This window comes from Diceros bicornis, chromosome 13 (genome assembly GCF_020826845.1).
Source record: "Diceros bicornis minor isolate mBicDic1 chromosome 13, mDicBic1.mat.cur, whole genome shotgun sequence".
Lineage (NCBI taxonomy): Eukaryota > Metazoa > Chordata > Mammalia > Perissodactyla > Rhinocerotidae > Diceros > Diceros bicornis.
The window spans coordinates 4,410,703-4,431,543 of NC_080752.1; the positions used below are offsets into that span (position 1 = coordinate 4,410,703).

The following is a 20,841-nucleotide window of genomic DNA, read 5'->3' on the forward strand; positions in this document are numbered from 1 at the left end:
AGCTTTACTTTCCTCGACTTAAAATGTTGTGACACAAGTTTCTATCACCAGCTATGAGGACTCAGGGAGACATCTGTAAATGGCCTGATGTACATTCTTGATAAGCATGGTAACCCCACATCCTCATTTTGGGGGGAATAGCCCCAAGTTTATTGTGTTCTGTTCAATAAAGGTGATTTATTTCGCCTAAAAGGAAATATGATCTAACTCTTTTGCAAGACTGCAAATACATCCCCAAATCAGAAAAACAAAAGCAGAACAAGATACACACACGTGCACGCGCGTACACACACACACCCTTCTTTGTCACACTCTAAGTCCTGATTCTGATTAGGGAGTCTTGTCAAAGGTGTGCCTGCTACAGGAGTTATGCCAGTCTGTCCACTTGCCAAAGCCCCTCCGGCCTCCTCCCTGCATGCTGAGGCTGGGTGGTACCCAGCTAGACCCACTGCCTTAGACTCACCTCCCCCTCTGCCTGTCTTCTCAGAAACTGGTTCTAATGTGCCTCCTGATGATGGAGGACTCCGGCCGAGGTGCAGTGCTGGGATGTGGAATGGGGCTGGCAGGTGACAAGGGGCTGTCAGGTCTTGGCTTTGGCTCTCTCGAAAGCCTCTAGCTCTAAAACGCCCAGATGTCAGGCCCATGCCCAGAGTGTGCAGGTGTGAGTGTGGGTGTGGACCCTCACAGTGTCATTGTGAGGAGTTGCCGAGATAATTCACGGCATGCGTTTAGAACATGCCTCACACACAGTGGTGCTCAGTCAGTGGTGACTGTAATTACTCATGTACTAATTTATTCAACATACATTCATTGAGCACCCATCTGCATAGTGGAGAGTGATGCACAACAGCTACGGCCGCACAGCATGTACTGTAAGTGTACGGAAAGTGGGCTGATCGTTCTGTGAATTTAACCTTTGTCTCCTAGCAGTTGGGAAAACTGGAGGAGAAGGCATGGCCAAGGGAGGGTAGGCAGGGGAGGAGGGGAGCAGGGGAGAGGAGGAGAGAAAGGAAGGGGAGGGCAAGGGGGAGGAGGAGGTGGAGGAGTGGGTGAAGGAGCAGGGGCCTGGGGAGGAGGGAGAAGGGGGAGGAGGGCGTTGGCAGCTCGGTACCTTCTTCTGCTCCCAGCTCCTCCAGCAACCCCGTCTCTTGGCACTTTTTGCTGTGGGCCTTCGACTTCATGTGCTTAGTCAGATTCCCTGGAAAGGAATGAGAACAGACTCAGGCTCGGCTGATGGCAAGGCCAGGGCCGGCCCGGGACTCACAGAGGCAGGGCCTAGCCACTTTCTCAGACCAGTTGAGGCCCTGCCAGCTGCAAGTGCTGGGCAGGGCCCAGACATCCCTCTGCCCAGGTGCTCAGGCTGGGATGTGCAGCTGCAGCTGCCGCTCAAGGCGGTACCAGGAGCTGGGTAGAGTGGGTGTGGGGCTGTGAGGGCACAGAGGGTATAATGAGGAAGTGAGATGCTGGTTAAAAAAACAAACAAAAAGGAAATTAAAAGACAACTCATGTGCAATAGATTTTTCCTGCTTTTGATTTAACTCTGGGCCCAGGAGCCGGTGACACTGATCAAACAGGATTATTGGTCATCTCAAATGCTGGGATGACAGCAGGGATCCCATTAATCAACATGGTGGGTGGGTACTGAGGATGCCCTTCTGGCTGAGGACACTTCTAGGGCAGACCACAGGGAAGAATCTTAGGGTTTGGGAAGAGAAACCAGGACAAAGTTGCTGCTAGAAATGGAGAGGACAGAAAGTGTAGGGAAGTCTGCTAGACAGGCACCTGCGAGCCACAAGCTGGGGCCCAAGCCTTGACTTCCTTAGAGAAGTCATGTCCTGGGCCTCAGTTTCCCCCAGTCACTGTGCATGCAGACACAGGTGGGGTGCGTGCAGGGAAGGCCAGGCAAAGGCCCTGCCCAGCAACATGCCTACAAAGCCCTCGGGGGGTGGCTGGCTCTGCCCCAAGTGGTCAGTCCAGCCCCACAGGCTGAGGAGCAGGGGCAGGAGCTCTGTGAAATCAGGGGAAAGGCACCAACACCTTCAGTTCTCCCCCACATGTGCACAGTACTTCACAGGCACAAAGCTCTGAGGCAGGAGTACTCTGGGAGGGAGAGGCAGAGTATTCCCAGCCTGCCCCAGAGGACACAGCACAGATGTCTCAGGATGTTCCTCTGGGTCCAGGGGCCACCTCAAACTGTGACATGCTCACTGTTGCTCTGCAGATTGCTATATTTCCATATGGTCGTTCATATAATAAATCATAAGTTCCATGAATCGGGTACTCTGTCTCACTAATCTTAATTGGCAAGTTTGAATGGATGGATAAAAGAAAGAAGAATGGATTCCTACAACAGTCACATAGAAAGATTGGTGGGTGGATGGATGGATGGATGGATGGATCAGTGGGTACGAGGAAATATGGAGTGAAGAAAGAACAGGAAGAAGATGGACAGGTGGATTGGACACTGGATGATTAGATAAGCAGATGGATAGACAGATGGGGGACAGATGATTAGATGAAAAAAAATGGAAGGAGAGATGGTCAATAAACACATGGGAGGATGCAGCACTGGATGGGAGGAGACATGGATGAATGAGAGAATGGCTGGTTGGTTGGATGAATGGATGCATGCACATATATACACCCGGAAGGGCAGACAGACAGGAAGATAAGAGAATGGGAAGGTAGATGGAGGGATGGATTGGTGGGAGGACAAATGGGAGGAACACAGAGATGAAAATAAATGGGAAGATAAATGGACAGGAAGACAAACTATTAGATGAAGGGATGTTAAAATAGATAAATGGGAGGATGGATGGATGGAGGGATGGATGGATGGGTAGGTGAATAGGGAGAGAGCCCATGGATGAACCAAAGGGTGCTTCTTACTCATTCTGAGAATTGTAAGGAAACTTTAGGGTTTTGCTGAGAGGGTAATGGGAAACTTAAGCTGGGATTTCTTGAGGTATGTAGGTCAAGGGCGGCAGGGATGGAAGAGACATTTCTTTTCCTTGCCTTAGTCCTGGTCCATGCGTGTATCCTTCGCACCTCAAATTTTTCTCCTATAACTGGACAGAAATCTGGATCTTCACCTTCTGGCCAAAGGGGGAGCAGAGTCATAACTTCTAGAGTCATCCTGGGGCCAGAAGGTCCCCAGAGGTCCCAACCCAACATCATGGGCCTCCGCCACCACTGTCGTGAGCAGGCAAAGCCTGAGTAGGATGTCAAGGGGTGGTAAAGACAGCTGGGGTCTTCCACAGGCCAGAGATGCTAACTGTCCCCTGAGGTACTGGAACCAGCCCACTGTCCCTTGACTACCTCAGACATGGAGGACATGAATACTGTCCATTCTGGCCATGACATCATTGTTGCACATGGTCTGCCTGGAAGGTCTGGGTCTCTATTCAACCAAGTCAGGTGCATAATAACCCCTGTGGGAAATGCTCTTCTCATCACAGAAGCAAAGTGTTGGAAGGAACCTCGCAGCCCATGAACCCAACTCCCACCAGGCCCAGGGTTTCCCTGCTCTGCTCTAAGTCTGGGCCCAGGTGCCACTGGACAAGAGGACTGGCTGTCCAAGGTGCTAGGATGCATGGGAGGGCTCCTGTTGACCAACATGGTGACCCAGCCGCCAAGGCCACACTGCTCCTTAGCACAGAGCCCTGTGTGGAACCAGGTCTCAGGACTCCAACGGCTTTGCTCACTCCATACTAGCAGAATGGAACCAGGACGAGCTAGGAGCTTGAGGGTCGTGGGTGTGAACTTGGGCTCTACCACTTGCTAGCTGTGTGCTCTTGGGCAAGTTTCCTAACTTTCTGAGCCCTACTTTCTGCGACTGTAAAGAAATACCTACCTCTCAGGGACACTGGGAGGAGGTGATGAGAAGACACATGTAAAATGGCAGCGGAGTGTGACGCCCACCACGTGGAATCTCCTTCCTTCCCACACCTGTGCAGCACCCCTCCCAAGACAGTCACTCGATGTTGAGCCCTGGGGAACTCTGCCACCTGCTGTGCTGTGTGTGGAGGAGAGGGGTGCTGAGATGATGCTTGTGATGCAGATGGCTTGACCATTCAGTCTTGGCTCAGGCTCCCAGGAGAAGGCACCAGGCAGCTCCCAACGCCTGCTTCGCCTCTGCCCCTGGCCCTGGAGGCTGCAGGGAGGAGCTGGGAGTCTGAGACAGCTTTGCCTGGACAGGCTGTGTGGGTCACAGGAGCTGGACGAGCAGCCCTGAGTGTTGCCCAGTGCCCTGCCGGACTTCCCCTCCCTGGGCCTGTCTCCTCTGTGAATTGAGGGAGTGTACCAAATGGCTGCAGGTGTCATTGTTGGCCTGGGCACTGTTTCCCTGTCAAGGGGCAGAGCCCCAGCTTGCCAAGCAGAGCCCATAGCTTCTCACAGTCATCCCAGGACCCCACCAAAAACCCCAAGAGTCTTGGAATGAAGGGGGAAAGGCAAGCGGATAGAAAATGACAGACGTCTGGAAGAGAGGCGGAACCTCCTCTGAGAACTTCAGCCAATGACCCTGTCTGCCTCGTTTGGCTTTGACCAACCGAACTCCCTCTGTCCCTGAGGCCTGATGGACGTGAGGCCTGCCCAAAACTGCCATCTATGTCCCCTGAGGCGATCAGCACAAGGGCCTGAATATGGCACAGCCACCTCACTGGCCTCTAGGAACCATCTGAGAAGAGAAGCCCCAGATCTCCACAGGGATATCCTGGCGGGCCTTTCCCGGCCCCACCCGCTGAGACGCCCCTCAGCTAGTGTCCAGGGGCCCAAGTTGCCACCACAACATCTAACATGGAGACGGAGACACAGACAGGCAGACAGAGACGGACAGGAAGGACTCCTCGGGCCCAGGCGCAGCCAGGGGGTGGTGACGGAGAGCCCTGAGGACCACCAGGCTCAGCCTTAGCCCTCACACAGCCTGGCTGGGCCAGAGCCCAAGGGTTGGAGGGTTGGGAGGAGATGGAGGCAGCCTGATGGGGTCCAGGAGCCACGAGAGGAGGGGCCTGTGGTATGACTGATGGCTGACAGGCCCACTACTCCAGAAAGACACGTGGCCCACGGCCTAGAAGGTGCAAGAACCTCGCTGTCCTGAGTGCAGAGAGAGCCAAGAGCCAGCTTTCTCTGCTTCAACTGCCGGCCCTCCCCCCACCCCACTGGCCCCTCTCTGTAGTCACAGAGTGTGAGATTCCAGTCTTTCAGATTCGCTCACTGCTTTGGCTCTGGAAGGTGTTGTCTTCCGGAAGCCTCTGTGAGCATCTGAGGAGAGCTCAGCACACCCCATGATGGCTGGTGGAGAGCAAGGCCTCCGGCTGGCCCAGGGCTCCATGCCCCAGGGCATGCGGAGGGTCTGCAGCCCCTCTACTCAGGTTAGGCACTCTGTCCTGGCTCAGAGGGACCCGGGAAGGGACTGCAGAGAGGCCTGGCATGGCTTCCAACGCAGGCATCTCCTGGAAAGGGGGTGTTCCTGCCAGGGACCCAGGCCTCTCTCAGACCCTGCAAAAAAAGACCAGGGCTTTTCTCTTCACAAAGGCAGAGGAACTTGAATAGAGACCTGCTGGGCTCTGACTGGGAACTCAGCCAGATGGGACGTGGCAGGGTGACGGCTCCCCGGGGCGCTGGGCAGCTCTGCACAGCCCTGGGCTGGGAGGCACTCTCAGGGCTGGGCTCCTCGTGCTGAGAGTGGCACCGTGTGGTCCCCTGGAACAGAGGCAGCAGTCAGGATCCACTCTGGGAGCCTCCTGTTTGGCCACCTGATTTTACCACTCCTTCCAGAAAAGAGGGACACTGCTCACAGAGCAAGATGACAGGGGTGATGCCATGTGGCAGGGGTCTTGGGTTCTAGTTACAGCTTTAGCTTTAACAGTCACTTCCGTTTTTGGGGACCCACTTTCTTCGCCTTCAAATGGGGCTTAGACAAGAGGTTTCTGGCGTTCAGAGTCAAAGACTCTGTTATTTAAGCTGTCAGTCAATTATTCCCGTCTCTCTCCTCCATAAAGTCACAACTGGCCACCTAAGGCCGAGGGAAGTGGGACTGTAGGGGACGTGTGGGAGACAGAGCCCACACCAGGACTGAGGCATGCTGGGCAAGCTGCCCTGGACATGGCAGGGCTCCGGGCCTATCTGCCCTCTCCAGGAGCCTCTGGGACACTGTTTATGAGACACCAAGAGAGAAGAGGGTCACAGCAAGAAAGTGGGAGGGTGGGCGCCTCCATTCAACCCAAAATCTTGGCGGGAAAGTTTGAGCTCCACTTGAGAATGATGGCGAGAGGACAGAGGAGGACAGGGGGTCAGTTAACCGGGTGAGGAAACCAGAGACAGGCACCTGTCTCTGAGGGTGGCCATGAGCCAGGGGATGTGATAAACTGCCCCCTGACCTAGCACAGACAGAACAGAAGGGGCCGGCAAGAGGAGGAGGAAATGAGGAAGGCCAAGACTCTGCGGGCCTCCTCAAAGCTGCTGCCCAACCCCTCTGGCTAGAAGCAGCTTTACCAACAGAAGGAAGGTCAACGCGTGGCAAAGCTGAAGCTGCTGTCCAGGCCCATGCACTGAAAACCACACGGCTCTAGTGGGGGCTGGCGTGGAGGCCCCCAACTTGCTCAAGGAGAAGGCAGGACCCTTATGCCCAAACCCCAACCCCCAAATCTGCAGAACAGAAGAGGCTGAAGCCACCAGGGGCGTCGGGGGCCCCAGGCCTCCCTCTGAGGCACCTCGGTCTTCTCAGCTACCAGGAAGTAACGAGCACGCGGCAATGTCTTCCTTGCCTGTCCTGCTCCAACAGAATGAGCAGAGAAGAGCTCGGTCCAGGTCTCAGAGACTCAGCCCCATGCGTCCACACAAGGGCCCAGGGGGCTGCAAGCAGGCCAGGCCACCCCATCTCCCTTCACAGCTCTCGGGATGCACGCCTCAACATCAGGCCTCCTTCCTTTCCCAGGTGACCACCAGAGCCTGAGCTGACCGTGCTGTGGAGTGTGGGTGGGGTAGGAAGGACAGGGCTGCCAGGCCGGGTCAGGGAAAGCCGGGCCCTGTGCTGAGCTGCAGAGAAGCTGGGCAGAGCGGGAACATGGTCTGAGTGGTGAGGCGGGTGGAGGCAGGGGCGAATCCTGGCACGAGAGGCAACCATGCAAGTGTGTTAAGTGGCTTGGAGTGGAATGGAATTCCAAACGCAAGAGTCGCGGTGACAAGCTTGGATGCTGGAGCTCATCAGATCCGTGGATAGAGGGCTAAGGAGACATGCAGAAGGAAGGGGGGATGCGATCAAATCAAAACTAGGGACTGTGTGCAAGAGTGCCGCCTAGTGTCAACGTGGGGCAGTGCAGGCACAGCGGCTGGGTGCGATCTGAGATGGGCCAGGGCAGCCAGGGTGCCACTACCTGGTCTGGAGCCAGCTGCTCTGCCAGTGGGGAACCCAGGAAGTGGGGATACCCCAGGCCCCAGGCAGAGAGTTCTGGGCCCCTGGGCTCTGTGCTGGGGCTCCAGAGGGGAGCTCCCTGCCGTGGGCAGGGGCCGTGCCCCAGCTGACTGTCTCTTACCTTTGGTTTTAAAAGCAAAGTGACAGTGCTTGCACACATAGGGCCGGACGTCAGTGTGGGTGCGGATGTGTTTCTTCAGCATGCTGGGCTTCTTGCAGCGAATTCCACACTCCTCACAAACATATTTCCCTCGGCCGCGGCCTCGCACATAAACATACTCTTCGTTTGATTTGTACCTATGAGCAACAGGCGTCATGGTAAAGGACAAACAAAAGGAGGAGAAGAGGCAGGTTCCCACCTCAGGAGGTGCACGTGCTCCTAGCTGCATCCGGCCCGGTACAGACACTGGGAGAGGAGGACGCGGAACCAGAGCACGCCTTGGGTGGGGGTGCCAGTCGCCCTGGGGATCCACCATGGACCCCTGCACCTGCCCTGCCCCTCCTTTCCCTCCAGAGGCAGCAGACCCTGTGCTTCCTGCCAGGGAAGTGAAGCCACAGGTTTGCAGAGGGCCTTGGTTCCCGAGCCAGCCTCGGCACCAGCTTCTGCCCACAAAGAACAGCCACTCCAGGCCACCAGAGTCATAAAGAGAGAGAATAGATGACAACCACAGCTCTAGCAGCGGCCATTTACCAAGTGCTCACCGTGCGCTGGGCATTTCACCTGCTTTAAGTCATGGTCACCAGCAAGAGCCCTTGAGAGCCGAGGCTCCCACAGCCGGACAGGGGGCAGAACAAGGATCTGAACCTGCCTGTCCGCCTCCCACAGGGGGCACCAAGTGCTAAAACAGATACCTGTGTGCGGGGAGGTATGAGGGCCGGCCATCGTTTCCCCGTCCTCAGTCTGGAAACCAGGAGCCTTGCGCTCTCTCCCCTACCCCATCTCCAGCCGAGCTGGAAGCTCTCAGGACCCAGATTCCAGCTACCTCGCCTCTCCTGCGGCCCCCAGGGATCACTTTGGGTCATAGCAGGAAGTGCCAACAGTTTTCAGGAGCCTCCTGGGGTGGCCGGCCCACCTGCTGGGCCTCAGGGCCACTGACGCTCCTGGACCTGAATCAGAATGCTCTTATTTCCATTTAGAAGGAAACCCACGAGTCCCACAAGGCTCACTGGGTACAAACCTCATCAGAATGCCTTCTTGGTCTAATGCTATAGCTGTGCAAGTCTCCTGATGGGGGCAGGGAAGGCTGCCAAGGGCAATGGGCCTAGGGAAGGGATCCTGGCATAACTCCAGAAGAGCCTTCTAATTCATGAAGCCTGGAGGTCCAATGAGAGGGGTGCCTTGGGGGAGGTATGGCTTCTTGGCCTGCTGAGCATGCCTCCAACACCCAGCAAGAGGCCTGCCTGTGCCCCACAACATGCCCCACACAACACGCCCCTGCCCAGGGGGTCCACACTCAAACTCTGGGGGGCGGTGCAGAGGGGCAGGGAGATGGTTGGGAGTAGGTGAGGAAGAGACAGTAGCTGAGACTCAATCCTGCTCCGCCGGGGACATCAGCTTACAGCTGAGAGGATGTCACAAGGATGGGCTTGAAAGAGGGGACTCTAAGGGAGGGGGCTGGCAGGCAGCAGCAGAGTGATCACCATCACACATACACACTCCACACACTCACACACACACACCACCTCCCCACTCTCATACTGAAATACACATTCTCTCACATGCACTCACACACTCACACTCACATACTGACACATTCACACACACACTCACCCAACCCCGACCCACACAGGAACACACCCACTCACATACTCTCTCTCTCACACACGCACTCACATACAGACTGCTGTCCACGAGTACAGGTGGAGCCTGGGTTGTTTTGTTCCCTCAGCTTTGGCCAACTGAGACCTCTCAGGTTGTCTAAAACCGCCCTTTCTTCCCTTTGCAGGCTCTGACCCGCCAGGTTTTGGGGCCCAGTCCTCAGGCAGAGAGGGCCAACTTCTCCCTTGATCTAGGGCAAAGCGCCATCTCGTGTTTGAGGGGAGGAACTTAAGGCCGTGGGGAGGGTGGGAGAAATGACTCATTTTGCTCTTATGAAGAACACCCTATGGACAAACACGGGGTGTCTGCCTCTCAGTGACAGCGGATCACCCCCATGCAGCAAGCTTCCTGGACCCGAACAAGCTACCCACACCTGGATTTTAATTCTTGTGCCCTCGGTTCCCCTGGGGCCCAGTCTGAGATGGGAAGCCCTTTTCCAAGCTGGAGAAGGAAGAGGTGAGAATGGCAGGGTCTCCTCTTTGCACTGGAGGCTCTGCCACCACCTGGACACCAATCTCCACTCAGCCCTGCTCAGCAGGTCCACGACACCCCCTCCTCTCCAACTTCCAACCACGATGGTGTCCTTCAGCGTGCCCCTCCCTGCACCCCCCTGCTGTGGGGGCCACTGTGTGGTCTCTCTCACATAGGCCCACAGCCACTCTGACTTCTACCATATTTGGGCTTTGCTCTATGCTCAAGCCAACTCAGAAGCAGGCACTAGAGTCCATCTACCGCAGCTGCTCTCAGATCCCTCATTTCTCCCTCCATAGCAGGCTTAAACTACATGTGGTCTTCCCAAAGGGAGACACACACACACACACACACACACACACACACACACAGAGGACTGTCTGAGCCTTCAAGCGTGGTGCCTTGACTTGGGGGCGGGAGGTTGGGGAGGCATATACGCAACTCTGTACAACACTTTGTCATACACCGGGGAAGGTGTGTACAACCTGCTGGGGAGCACAAGGGGGGTGCCTGGCTTGGGAGGGGCCAGGGAGGATGGTGAGCGGTGGAGGCAGGAGAGGAGGACAGCAGGAGCAAAGGCAGGAGTGTTCAAGGCCTGGAATGTTTGGTGGGTGAGAGCAGATGAGGCCAGACAGGCAGGAGAGGCTGGATCACCACTACCCTTGAATGCCACGCTAAGACGTCTAGACTTGATCACAGTTGTCTTAAAGACAAACATAAAGTCTCGAAGAGAAGATACTGCCCTGGTTCTGTGGGGAATAGTCTGGAAGAGGGAGGACTCAGAGTCTGAGCACAAAGCGCGTGCTCTAGGACAGGGATTCGAGAGGCCTTCTGGGCATAGAATCCACAGGCCTTGGCAGCTGTCTGGATGAGGCAGGGGTCACCGCGAGGGAAAAACAAAGATCCAAAGTTTTCAACTTGGCTAGCTCAAGCGGTACCATCCACAGTCTGGGAGGGAAGCAATGCAGGACCCTCATCCTTAACTGCTGAGTGTGAGATGCCCAAGAGAAAGACTTGAAGAAATGTCCAGCACACAGCTGGAAGTCTGTGGGCCTTAGACGAGATGCAGGTTTGTGAGGAGGAAGACGACCACTCAAGAGTCTGAGAGCAAGAAGAGGACAGCGCGAGGGCCTGGGAGGTACCTAAATGTCAGGGTGGGCAGAAAGATGGCACCAAACCCACCCTCAGGCAGAGATCTCTTAGTTGAGAACCAGGAGAGAATGTGATGAGGAGGAGGCGGCAGCCAGCAGAGTCAATGTCATGGAGATCTGGAGGACGATGGCCACTGAGGGGTCCTAGAATTTGATGAGGGCAGTCCTGGTTGAAGGGCCTAGAGCCTGTGACTTCTCTGCTCCTTGAAGGCTGGTGCTCGGGTCTCTATAGCTTTGGGCCCAGTCCAGGGACAGACATCGGCAGTGGTCAGTGTGGGCTGGACCCTCCTCCCTCCTGAGGCCAACCCCCACCAGCTCAGGACCAGCGCCTCTGCCTGTGCTGAGGCCCCACTCAATAAGGCCCCACCTCTTCCCCAGCAGCTTCAAGGCCTCCCTCTTCTGGCACACTCCACCACCTTGACGCGGCTCAGTTCTCTCTCTCATCACCAACCAACCAGCCCCAAAGCCTCCCCAGACCCCAACCCACTGCCTCTGCTGCCCTTCTCAGCCCAAGTCCCGAAAGAGCTGTTCCCGCCTCCTCACCACTCCCACTCCTGGGTCCACTGCAGCCAGCTCTGCCAAGGTCACAAGTCGCTAAATCCAAAGGACAGCTGTGTCACCCTGCCTGCCCTCTCGCCTGCCTCTGGAGGCGCCTGCTTGGTCGGCTTGGTGACCCCACTCTCTCCTGCCCGGTCTCCTCTGCAGGCTCCTTCCTCGCCCCCCTTTCCCATGCCAGCGCTCCCAGGCTCCGACCCGCACTCTTCTCCCTCACACTTCCCCCAGGGGTGATCCCCCTAACACGGCCTCACTTTCCACCTGGACATCGATGGCTCTCCCATCTCTCTCTCCAGCTCTGACCTCTCTGCTGTACATCAACTGCCCCCTCAGCATCTCCCCTGGTGGTCTTCAGGCACCTCACCCACCACGTGCCCAGAACCATGTGTCCGTGTCCCCCCTACCTATACCCCCTCCTCCTGGGTCCCCATCTCAGTAAACGGCACACACACTCCCAAGACTGGCCAGGCCAGCAACCTGGGCTCCATAACTCGGTGCCTCCATTTCCGTTCCCCTTCATATTCAATCCATCACCTCAACCTGTCAATGCTACAGCCAACGTGCACTCCAAGGAGGTCTACCTCCCTCTCCCCGCTAGCCCTGGCCGCCATCCTCCCTCCTACACCGCTGCACCCTTTCTTCACAAAACAGCCAGAGGGAGCCTTCCCAAGATACGTCCGGTCCTGCGGCTCCTCCCAGCCTAGGGCCCCATTCAGAGCTCCTCTCCCTGCTCTCAGCACAAAGCTCTGCCCCTTCACTCAGAGGGCACAGGAGGCCCAGGGCACCTCTTGGCCCAGCACCCCCTCCAGCTTGTCTCTCATCACTTCTCTCTGATCCCAGGCTCCCTGCCGCACTTCCTCACAACCGCACCAAAGGTCATCCGGTGCCTCTGAGTTCCTTTCCTCCGGCCTTCTGCCTGCCCCAGCACCCGCCCCTTTCAGCTGACCAGCTCCTCTGCTCCTTTGCCAAACGACCCCCTCCTTCGGAGGCCTCTTCCACATCCCTGGGCCTGGAGGTCCCACCCACTTCTCCTGCACTGCACTTGTCAAGCTGTGTGTACTGTACTGGCCTCTTCACAAGCCTCCCGGTTACCCCCATGAGGGAGGGACTGCGTCTACCTCATTTGCTGGTATATCCCCAGAACCTAACACAGCGCCTGCTCAGTAAATACTCATCAGACACACATAAGAAAGCCAAGCCACGGCCTTCTTTCCTCGCGTCTGCTGTAATCAGACTCTTGGTCTTGACGTTCCCACTGTGAGTCCCTGAGCACAAAAGTTCACTGGTTCAACCTGATGCTGTGGTCTCCCCAAGGATGCCGCACGTAGCCAGGCCCTCCAAACCCTGATGGACTGACTGAACACTGCCCACGTTCTTTAGAACGACTTTGCCTGTAGGGTAGAGGTATGCAGGAGACCTGCGTCTGAGTTCACCTGCTGGGTGACCTTGGGCAAGTCACTTCCCCTCCCTTGGAAAGGGTCCATCTTCATTGCCCTCAGATACACCAAAGCACCGTCACATGCCTGACCTTATTCAGTCCTCCCATCGCCCCTACCACTGTACCCATTTTACAGAAAAGGGAACCAAGGCCCAGACCGTTCGAGTCATGTGGCCAAGATCACCCAGTGAGCAATCTTTCCACTTAGCTCCCTGTCCCTGCACAGACTTGCTGCATAAATACTTTCAGACAAGGTTTCCCAAGCACCTTTCTTCTCCCGGATTCCCAGAGGCCTATAACACAGCAGCAAACAAGAACAGCATCGTTCTCCACCCAGCCCTTCCTGAAAAGCCGCCAGCCCTGGGTGGGACCCACAGGTGTTGACAGCTGCAGAAAAATGCCCTGCAAAGAGGCAGGGCAGGAAACCAGAAAACCATGGTGGGGTCCCTAGGGGCATGGTCTTGCCTCCAAGTTCTGCTGGCCCCTCTCCTCTCCGCAAAGCCTGCCCCTTACCCAGGGGCAGCAGTGACCGACCCCCTGCTTGTCCCGAGGCTGCAAGACAGTCCACCACTGACAGGCTTGGGTGCAGCTAATCCACGGCTCCCAGGACAGGGAGCTGTTTCTCTGAGCCCCACCACCTGCCTGTCTTCTGTTGCCCTGACAAGCCAGGAGTGTCGGCCAATCTGGAAAATGTTTAGTTTTGTTCTTAAAGAAAAAGAGCTATTTCTGTGGATTCCAGAATGTCTTAGTTAGAGGGACCTCAAGACCAGACAGCTTGACTGTCTGAGGCCCAGTGCTGTGACCACCTGAGGCCACACAGCAAGGGGACTCTGAAGAGCAGGGCTGGAGCTTGGGTCTTCTGACCATGGCTGCAGCACCAGGGGTCGCGGACCCCCACCTGGAAACCCCTTTCTGTTCCGCTGCCTCGGGTCAAGAGACAAGCAAGGCTGCGAAGAGGGGTGTGGAGCTGCCGGGATCTTCTGGGTGTCTTCACTCTTATGCCGCAGCTCAAAGATGCATGGACAAAGGAAAAGAAAAAGAATCTCAAACAACCCCTTGATCAGGAGGGTCTTATGATCTTCATCTAATAGAGAAGGAAATAGCAACAGAGAGGTATGTAGTGTTTCGCCCAAAGTTACAATTCAGCCAGAAAGTGGCAAAGCAGGGACTGGAACCCAAATCTGCCCCCGGTGGTCTCAGGCGTGACACAGCAGGACCTCCTCCCGTGGGCAGCCTCTCCTCCAGTCTCACACCTGCCTGACTCCTGCCTGAACATCCAGCACAGACACCGGGTGTCGTGGCTCCACACTCCTTGGAGGCATTTCTGAAACCTGCAGCTTCCACCAAGCACATGGGAGCCCAGTGCACAGCTCCCAAAGGAGAGACACGTCCCTCTCCTCCAGGATCAGAAGACGGGGTGCGGCAGAAAGTAAATGGCATGTCAAGCAAGGTCATGGGTGAGCTGATGTTCTTGGACTCTGCGTATGACAGAGACTCAGCAATGAAGCTGCTCTGTGAGAAGTGAGCTCCCTGTCACTAGTGCTGTTCACCCAGAGGCCAGATGAACAGGCTGGGAGAGCCTGGAGCAGGAGGGCATTTATGGTTCCTGCATGCCCAGGACACATCCAGCACAGTGACGGAAGGGGCTTTAGGTGGGTTAGCTTGTTTACTCCCATAACAATGCTGTAAAATGGATATATTTATCCATTAAATATTCCATATTTATCCCAATAAATATAAACAGATTATTCATTCCTGTCCAAATAGAGATTCAGGGCACTAGATGGTGGTGGGCTGGCAACATGACTGAGCAAAGCAGAGTAGGCATAAAGAGGGGACATGGTGGGGACCAAAGTGAGCTGGAAGGCAGGGCACAGCCCCTCTCTAAAGGGACAGTGGCTATGCCTTTCCAGCCAAGTGTTGCATGAGGTTGTCAGATCTTCCAGGTTTTCAACAAAACCACAAATCCAGATTTTTTTAAAACTAATAATGTTAGCATACCCTTATAGAGCTCTTACTGGGTGCCAAGCACTATTTTCAACGCTTTACATGTATTACCTCATCTAAACCTCATAGCAGCCCTATGAGACAGGGGCTCAAATCATCCCCATTTACACATGAGAAAACAGAGTCACAGAGAGGTTAAGTAACCTGGCCAAGGTCACACAGCCAGTAAGTTAACAAAGTCAGAATTTGAACCCAGGTTGCCTGTTACAAAGTTCAGATGCTTAATTGCTATGCAATTCTAAGGCTTGAAATTGCCTGTTTTAAAACATAGTTTAAGGCAAATAAAATATAAGGAGAGGCAGATCCAGCCCAGAGCTAAACTTCTGGCTCAAAGTAATTTCCCCACGGTCATGCAGCTAGTAGGGGCATGTCCGACCTTGAAGCCCATGACTTTTCTTTCTACCAAGCTGCATTTTTCTCTTGAACGAGGGGCCTCCAGGTTACCTTCCTCATCTGAGATTCTATGAGACTATTCTGCATGTACGGTATTGACTTTTCCATATATTATTAATATTTTATCATAAAACTCACCACTCCTCCAAATCCAGATATTTTAAAGGTTTGCCAAATTTCTAATTTTATTATGATCTTGTTGCCAAATATGCTTTTCCCCCGGGCATACAACTTGGGTATAATCACGCAAAGCAAGAGGAAGGTGTGATTATAAATGCACACGCTGTCGCTCTGAGGCCCACTGTCGCAGGCAGCCTGTGTCCTGTGAAGTGGGGCTCAGGGTCAGGTCCCAGCGGTCACTGTGCCCTGGGAGGTCTGGCCACAGCAAGCTGGCTGGCTGGCCTGCAGTGACTGCTGCTCTCCAGTAAAGCTCACAAAGGAAGGGACATCTGTGGGAAGAGGAGTAAGGGCCAGGTGGCACAGCCCACCGAGCGGTGTAGCTACTAAAAATATTCAGTTGCCAAGAGGTAGGAAACACACCCCTTGGTGAGAAATGAACTGGGGAGGCTGAGCTGTGGGTCATGAGGGAAGTCCACGCTGGGTTCTGAGCAGTCCCAGATTCCCCTTGTGTCAGGGTTCTGTGGAAATCACATCACCTCCCAGTGTCCAGGGCGGGGCAGTGAACACGCCATCCAGGCGCAGGCCTGCTGTGCCCAGGATCCCACCGCACGCATGTGCCACAGGCCCAGGCGCAGAGCTCACTGGGGAGAGTCTGTTTTAAGCAGGATTCTGTACATTTACTCGACAACACTCACTAAGGCCTGGTCTGAGCCTGGGGCTGGGCCAGGGCCAGAAATACAAAGCGAAATAAGACTCTGACCTTGGTCTCAAGTGTGAATAACAGGTACTTAAAAGATCATCAAACAGAGATAGAAAGGGTAACACAGACAATGTGCAAGTGCTATGGATGATCAGAAGACCAGTGGGGTGGGTTTTGGGTAGCTTTTGCAGAAGAAATGCCTTTCATCTGGTCTCTGGGGGTGAGTCGGGTCTGACCCATGAGAGCCCTGTTTTGTGAGCCCCCTCTGGTGCAGGCAGAGGACAGTGCGGGCCAGGAGGCCTGGCAGCCGCGAGAGGTGCTATAACTGCATGGACCCCAAGCTGGGCAGAGGCGAGGTCAGGAGGACACAGGACACAGAGTCAAGCGGCCCAACAGAGGCAGGAAGGGAGAGCAGGTTGAGGAGCCTGCTCTGACACCTTCCAGAAGGACACCCACCACCCAGGCCAGCCCGCATCCATTTTGTAGGCTTGCACTGGCGCCATTTGGCCTCTTCCTCAGTTTGACTGCTGTGCTTTTTCATTCTAGGCAAACACCAGCACACAGCATCAGCTGCCTGGAAGACAGCAGTGGCTCAGGCCTCTGACGCCCAGCACAGCTCTGAGAATAGAGGTGCCTTTTCTTCTAAAGAAATTGGTACCATAAGTCGAGATGCCAGGGAGTGAATGACCAAGTGCGGATGCCTAAGAACCAGTACGCAGGCACGAAGCCTGGGCTGAAGCTGGCTCCGGGCCTGAAGAATGCAGCCAAGGCCCTGTTTCCGACCAGACAGCCAGATTAGAGAGGGAAGCAGGAAGCCGGAAGCTGGGCCTCTCCGGCTGGGAGAACTGGAACTGCCCGAGAGGAAGGGACTCTGAAATGCGCACATTCCTGGAGGTGCTCAGCCTTCAGCAGGCCCTGACCCCCAGGGCTCCAGAACAATGGCTTCTACACTGTGCTCAGGATTCATGCAGGAGAGGCTGAGCAGCAGGGTCCTGGGCCCCCTCTACTCCCACCACATCGAGCCGTTTTTCAGAGCAGGAATCTATGTAAAACGAACTTTATAAAAAGAGTTCTGTGAACTTAAAAATAATTTGAAAATTACTGTTAAAGAACATCCATGCTTAGAAGGAGCTTAAAACCTCCAGCTTCCGGGGTGGGAGGGACCTAGTGTGCACCCTCTGATGTGGTCATTTTCAGGCAGATCCCATCCACACCCTCCCACAGGTGTGTGCACCTCTGGCACCTGGGGTCTCACGGGTTCCCAGCCAGTACCTTTCACGTCCTGGCACGTCTCCCTCTATGAAGCTCAAGTTGTCGACCTGTGCTCCCGCCACTGACTGAGCTCTGGCTGGCGCACGTCCTCTTCCACAGCACAGCCTCCGAAGGGTGCCACTCTGCTCAAGACTCCTCTCCTCCAGGCCTAACGTTTCCATATTCTCAAACAATGCCACTCAGGATGGACTCCAGATTCCTCCCCAGACCGTCCCAGACCCCTCCAGGTTGTCCTTCTGAAGATGGAATGGCCCATAGCACACAGAGACCCTCAGGTGGGGCTGGATCCAGCCCAGCCTGAAGCAGGACTATGGTCTCCTAGTTGTTCCAACTTCACTTCCTTTTCCCAGGCGGGAAACAGGCCCAGAAGGGGAAGTGACCAGCTCCTGGAGACTGAACGCATCTCTTGTTCTTTCTAAAAAGCAATCAAAAGAAAGCCAGCCAGGGTCAGAGGTGTAGCCTTTTATCACAGAAAAGGAACAGCTGTCACTGTCCAGCACTCACTCTGTGGTCTGCATCTTCCGCAGGAACTGTCTCATGGGAGCCTTAGCATAATTCAACACGGCAATTCTACATGACAAGCAGCAGGGACTGAGGCTGGAAGGTCATGTCGAGACTGGCTTAGAAAAGCCTCTGGTAGCCTTTGTCTTGCGGGCAGTGGGGGTGGAGGAGGTGTTCAGGAAGAGTGTGTTCTGGAAGCCCCTGTGGGCTGTGTGCAGCAGCAGCTGGAGAGACACTGACCAACGCTGTCTAGACGGCAGCTGACGAGCTATGTGTATACACGGGGCACCTGAACAATGCCCACGGGCCAATGGTATGGGCCACTGTGCCGCCCTGACCCCTGAAGCCTCAGTGCCTCCCGCAGCACGGAGACGCACATAAGATGAGAAGAGGCTGTGAACCGTATCAAGATCCCACAACGAGCGCCAGCGTCACTGCTGTGCCGGGAAACAGCTGTGATTTAGTGACTGTGCGAGGCTTTCCCACACATCTGGCGGCCCAGGGTGACCACTGCACGCAGACCAGGCTCTTTCTCACAATGGGGCTGGCTGGAATCACTTGCAGCTCAAACCTGAAGCACACACCAGGGAGCTGCGTGTTCAGGCCCCAGACATACAGACTCAAGTCGTAAATGGAGAAGGAGGGAGGGGCCGTTCTAACTGCCTCACAATGGCAGGCACCTTCTTGGCCCGCGCCCTGAGCAGATCTGCTCCCCACCAGCTGGGAGTAGAGGAGAAACCTGGTCCATGGAAAACCTCACGGATACCTCAGGTCACAGATGCCACCACTGCCAGCCTCCTGGGAGGTAGCTCAGTCCACAGCGGAACGAGGACATGGAGGAAGACCTGGGCTCCTTTACAAACAGGATTTTCCAATCCTAGAGCTACAAACTTGGAGAAAAGCAAGCCTGAGTGGTAGCGAGCTCCCCACCATGGACAATGTTTAAGCACAGGCTAAATGACCTTTCAGGTTTGGGGCAAAACAGATTCCTATGCTGGGAGAGAGACTGGAGTCGAGGTCCAGGGGGTGCAGCTGGCATCTGAATGGACACAGCACCCACCCCGGTGCTCTGGCCACAGACAGGCTGTAGGTGAGAGGGTGAGAAAACAGGAAGGAAGGAAGGGTGTGGTCATGGCTCAGAGGGGGAGAGGACCTGTCTGAGGAAACACAGCTACTGTGTGGTGACGTTGGGACCCACCTGGTCTCACTGGGCCGCTGCAGAGTGCAGTAGCTAGGAAAGGGGGTGGGGGTGATGGGGTCAGACTGCCCAGGTTCAAATCCTGCCTCCTTCCTACCAGGAGGAGTGACTCTGGGCACGCACCAGCCCCACGGTGGGGGTGCTGATGACTACCCAGAGCAGCTCGCTGGCGGCTGCAGCTGCAGCGTGGTTTCATTATTACACCTCTGGCTATTACTCCCGGGCTGAGCCACCCCTTCCCATGAAAGCCCTATTCCTCTAAGCCTTTCGATGGCAGTGTGATTTTCCCACCTCAAAGCAGGTTTTCAGTGTGGCATGCTAGTTATGGATGTCTGTTGTTAGCTCTTTTGTGGGAGGAAGAATCCTTTTGAGAGCCCAGTGGCTGCCCCTCAAGTGACCGGGGAGACTGTACCAGGCTGTCCCCAGCAGGTGTTTGCCCACATCTCTTCTCTCCTGAACCCCTCAGAGTGGCTGGATATTCTTTGATCAAGTCTGATGCTTTTCCAGGGCTCAGATCCAATCCCAGGTCCCCCAAAGCTTTCCCTGACCCTGAGATGAGTCATGTCACCTAGTTATACCTTTCCCAGGGGCAGCAGAGTGCAGCAATAAAGAGAATTATGCTTAGGAGCCAGAATTCCCAAGGCTGAAACTGGGTTCTGTCCATTATTAGCTGTGTGACCTTGGGCAGGTTACTTAACCTCTCTGTGCCTCAGTTTCTTCATCTGTAAAATGGACATAATGTCCTACTTCTTGACTTGTGGATAACTGAGCATAGTTACAAGGGTGTATTCATTCTGTAATAGCTCATGGACTGTCTATTGATGACTTGGATTGTTTTTCGTATGTATGGGACATTTCAATTTAAAAAATTACTGAAAAATAATAGTATTACTCACAGGGTTATTGTGAGGTTAACTTCATTAATATAGGTGATGTGCCTAGCACAGAGCCTAGCCGCAGCAGGGGCTCAATGTTCACTCTCTAGCACTTGGCCCTGACAGCACGCGTCACAGTTAGATTTATTCTTTGACAATGTAAGGAAAACCAAGTGCCACAGTTTTTGAGAGACTGAGAAGCCTAGAGATATCCCCCTCACCCAATTCAAAAGAGAAGTCAATGGTTTGGTGCTAAATTTCTAGTAGAACTGTCCATCCCTGGCCATACACAGGCCAGCCGATAGAATAACGAGTCATGATGGAGACGCCACCATTTCCTCCTCCTCCCCAGCCATGGCAGGCTTGCAAAGGAATCCAAAACATGCTGATGGTGAGGCTGCCACCCTCAGAAGCCCTCCAAGACCACGGCCAAGGGGACAATAGCGAGGAACAAACCCAGTGATGAACATGGAATTGTGGCTCGGAATGTGAAGCGTTCCAGCGTCCAAACTCGGACGCTGAACACGTGGTTGCGGGCAGTGTGAGCTCCTGCGACGCCATGTGACCTGCAGGACGGGAAGCTGCACGCTCCTGTGCTTCAGCGGTCCACGCGAGGCAACTTGTGAAACGGAAACCAGTAAGATGCAGGGTCAGGGTCCAGATACAGAAAGTGCAGAGGCAATAAAAGCCTCGGCGAGGTTAACCAAACCGTTAGGTTTACACTGAAACGGGAGCGGTGTGGGGAAAAGCTGGAGAAGAAATGCCAAGTTTAAGAATAAAAGGATTTGGTTATCTGCATTTGAAAAACACAAGACAGGACTCCTCTGGTGGGCTGGTAGACTGGACCATACAAGCCTTAAATTTACAAGCAGCCTTTCACTGACCTATCCCCTTAAATGTCTGATCACTCAAAGCTGCGGCCGAGTT

The 20,841-nt window shown here is 54.9% G+C and overlaps 1 protein-coding gene across 1 annotated transcript in view; it reads right to left on the reverse strand.

Moving 5' to 3' along the window:
• The window catches only part of HIVEP3 (HIVEP zinc finger 3), a 503,450-nt gene that overhangs the window by 10,275 nt on the left and 472,334 nt on the right, over positions 1-20,841 (reverse strand). Inside the window, exons 7-8 of the mRNA XM_058552079.1 lie at positions 7,536-7,711; positions 1,112-1,198 (exon numbers count right to left, since the gene is read on the reverse strand). Of these exons, the coding sequence (XP_058408062.1) occupies positions 1,112-1,198; positions 7,536-7,711 (263 nt within the window). The remainder of the gene's footprint in view (positions 1-1,111; positions 1,199-7,535; positions 7,712-20,841) is intronic.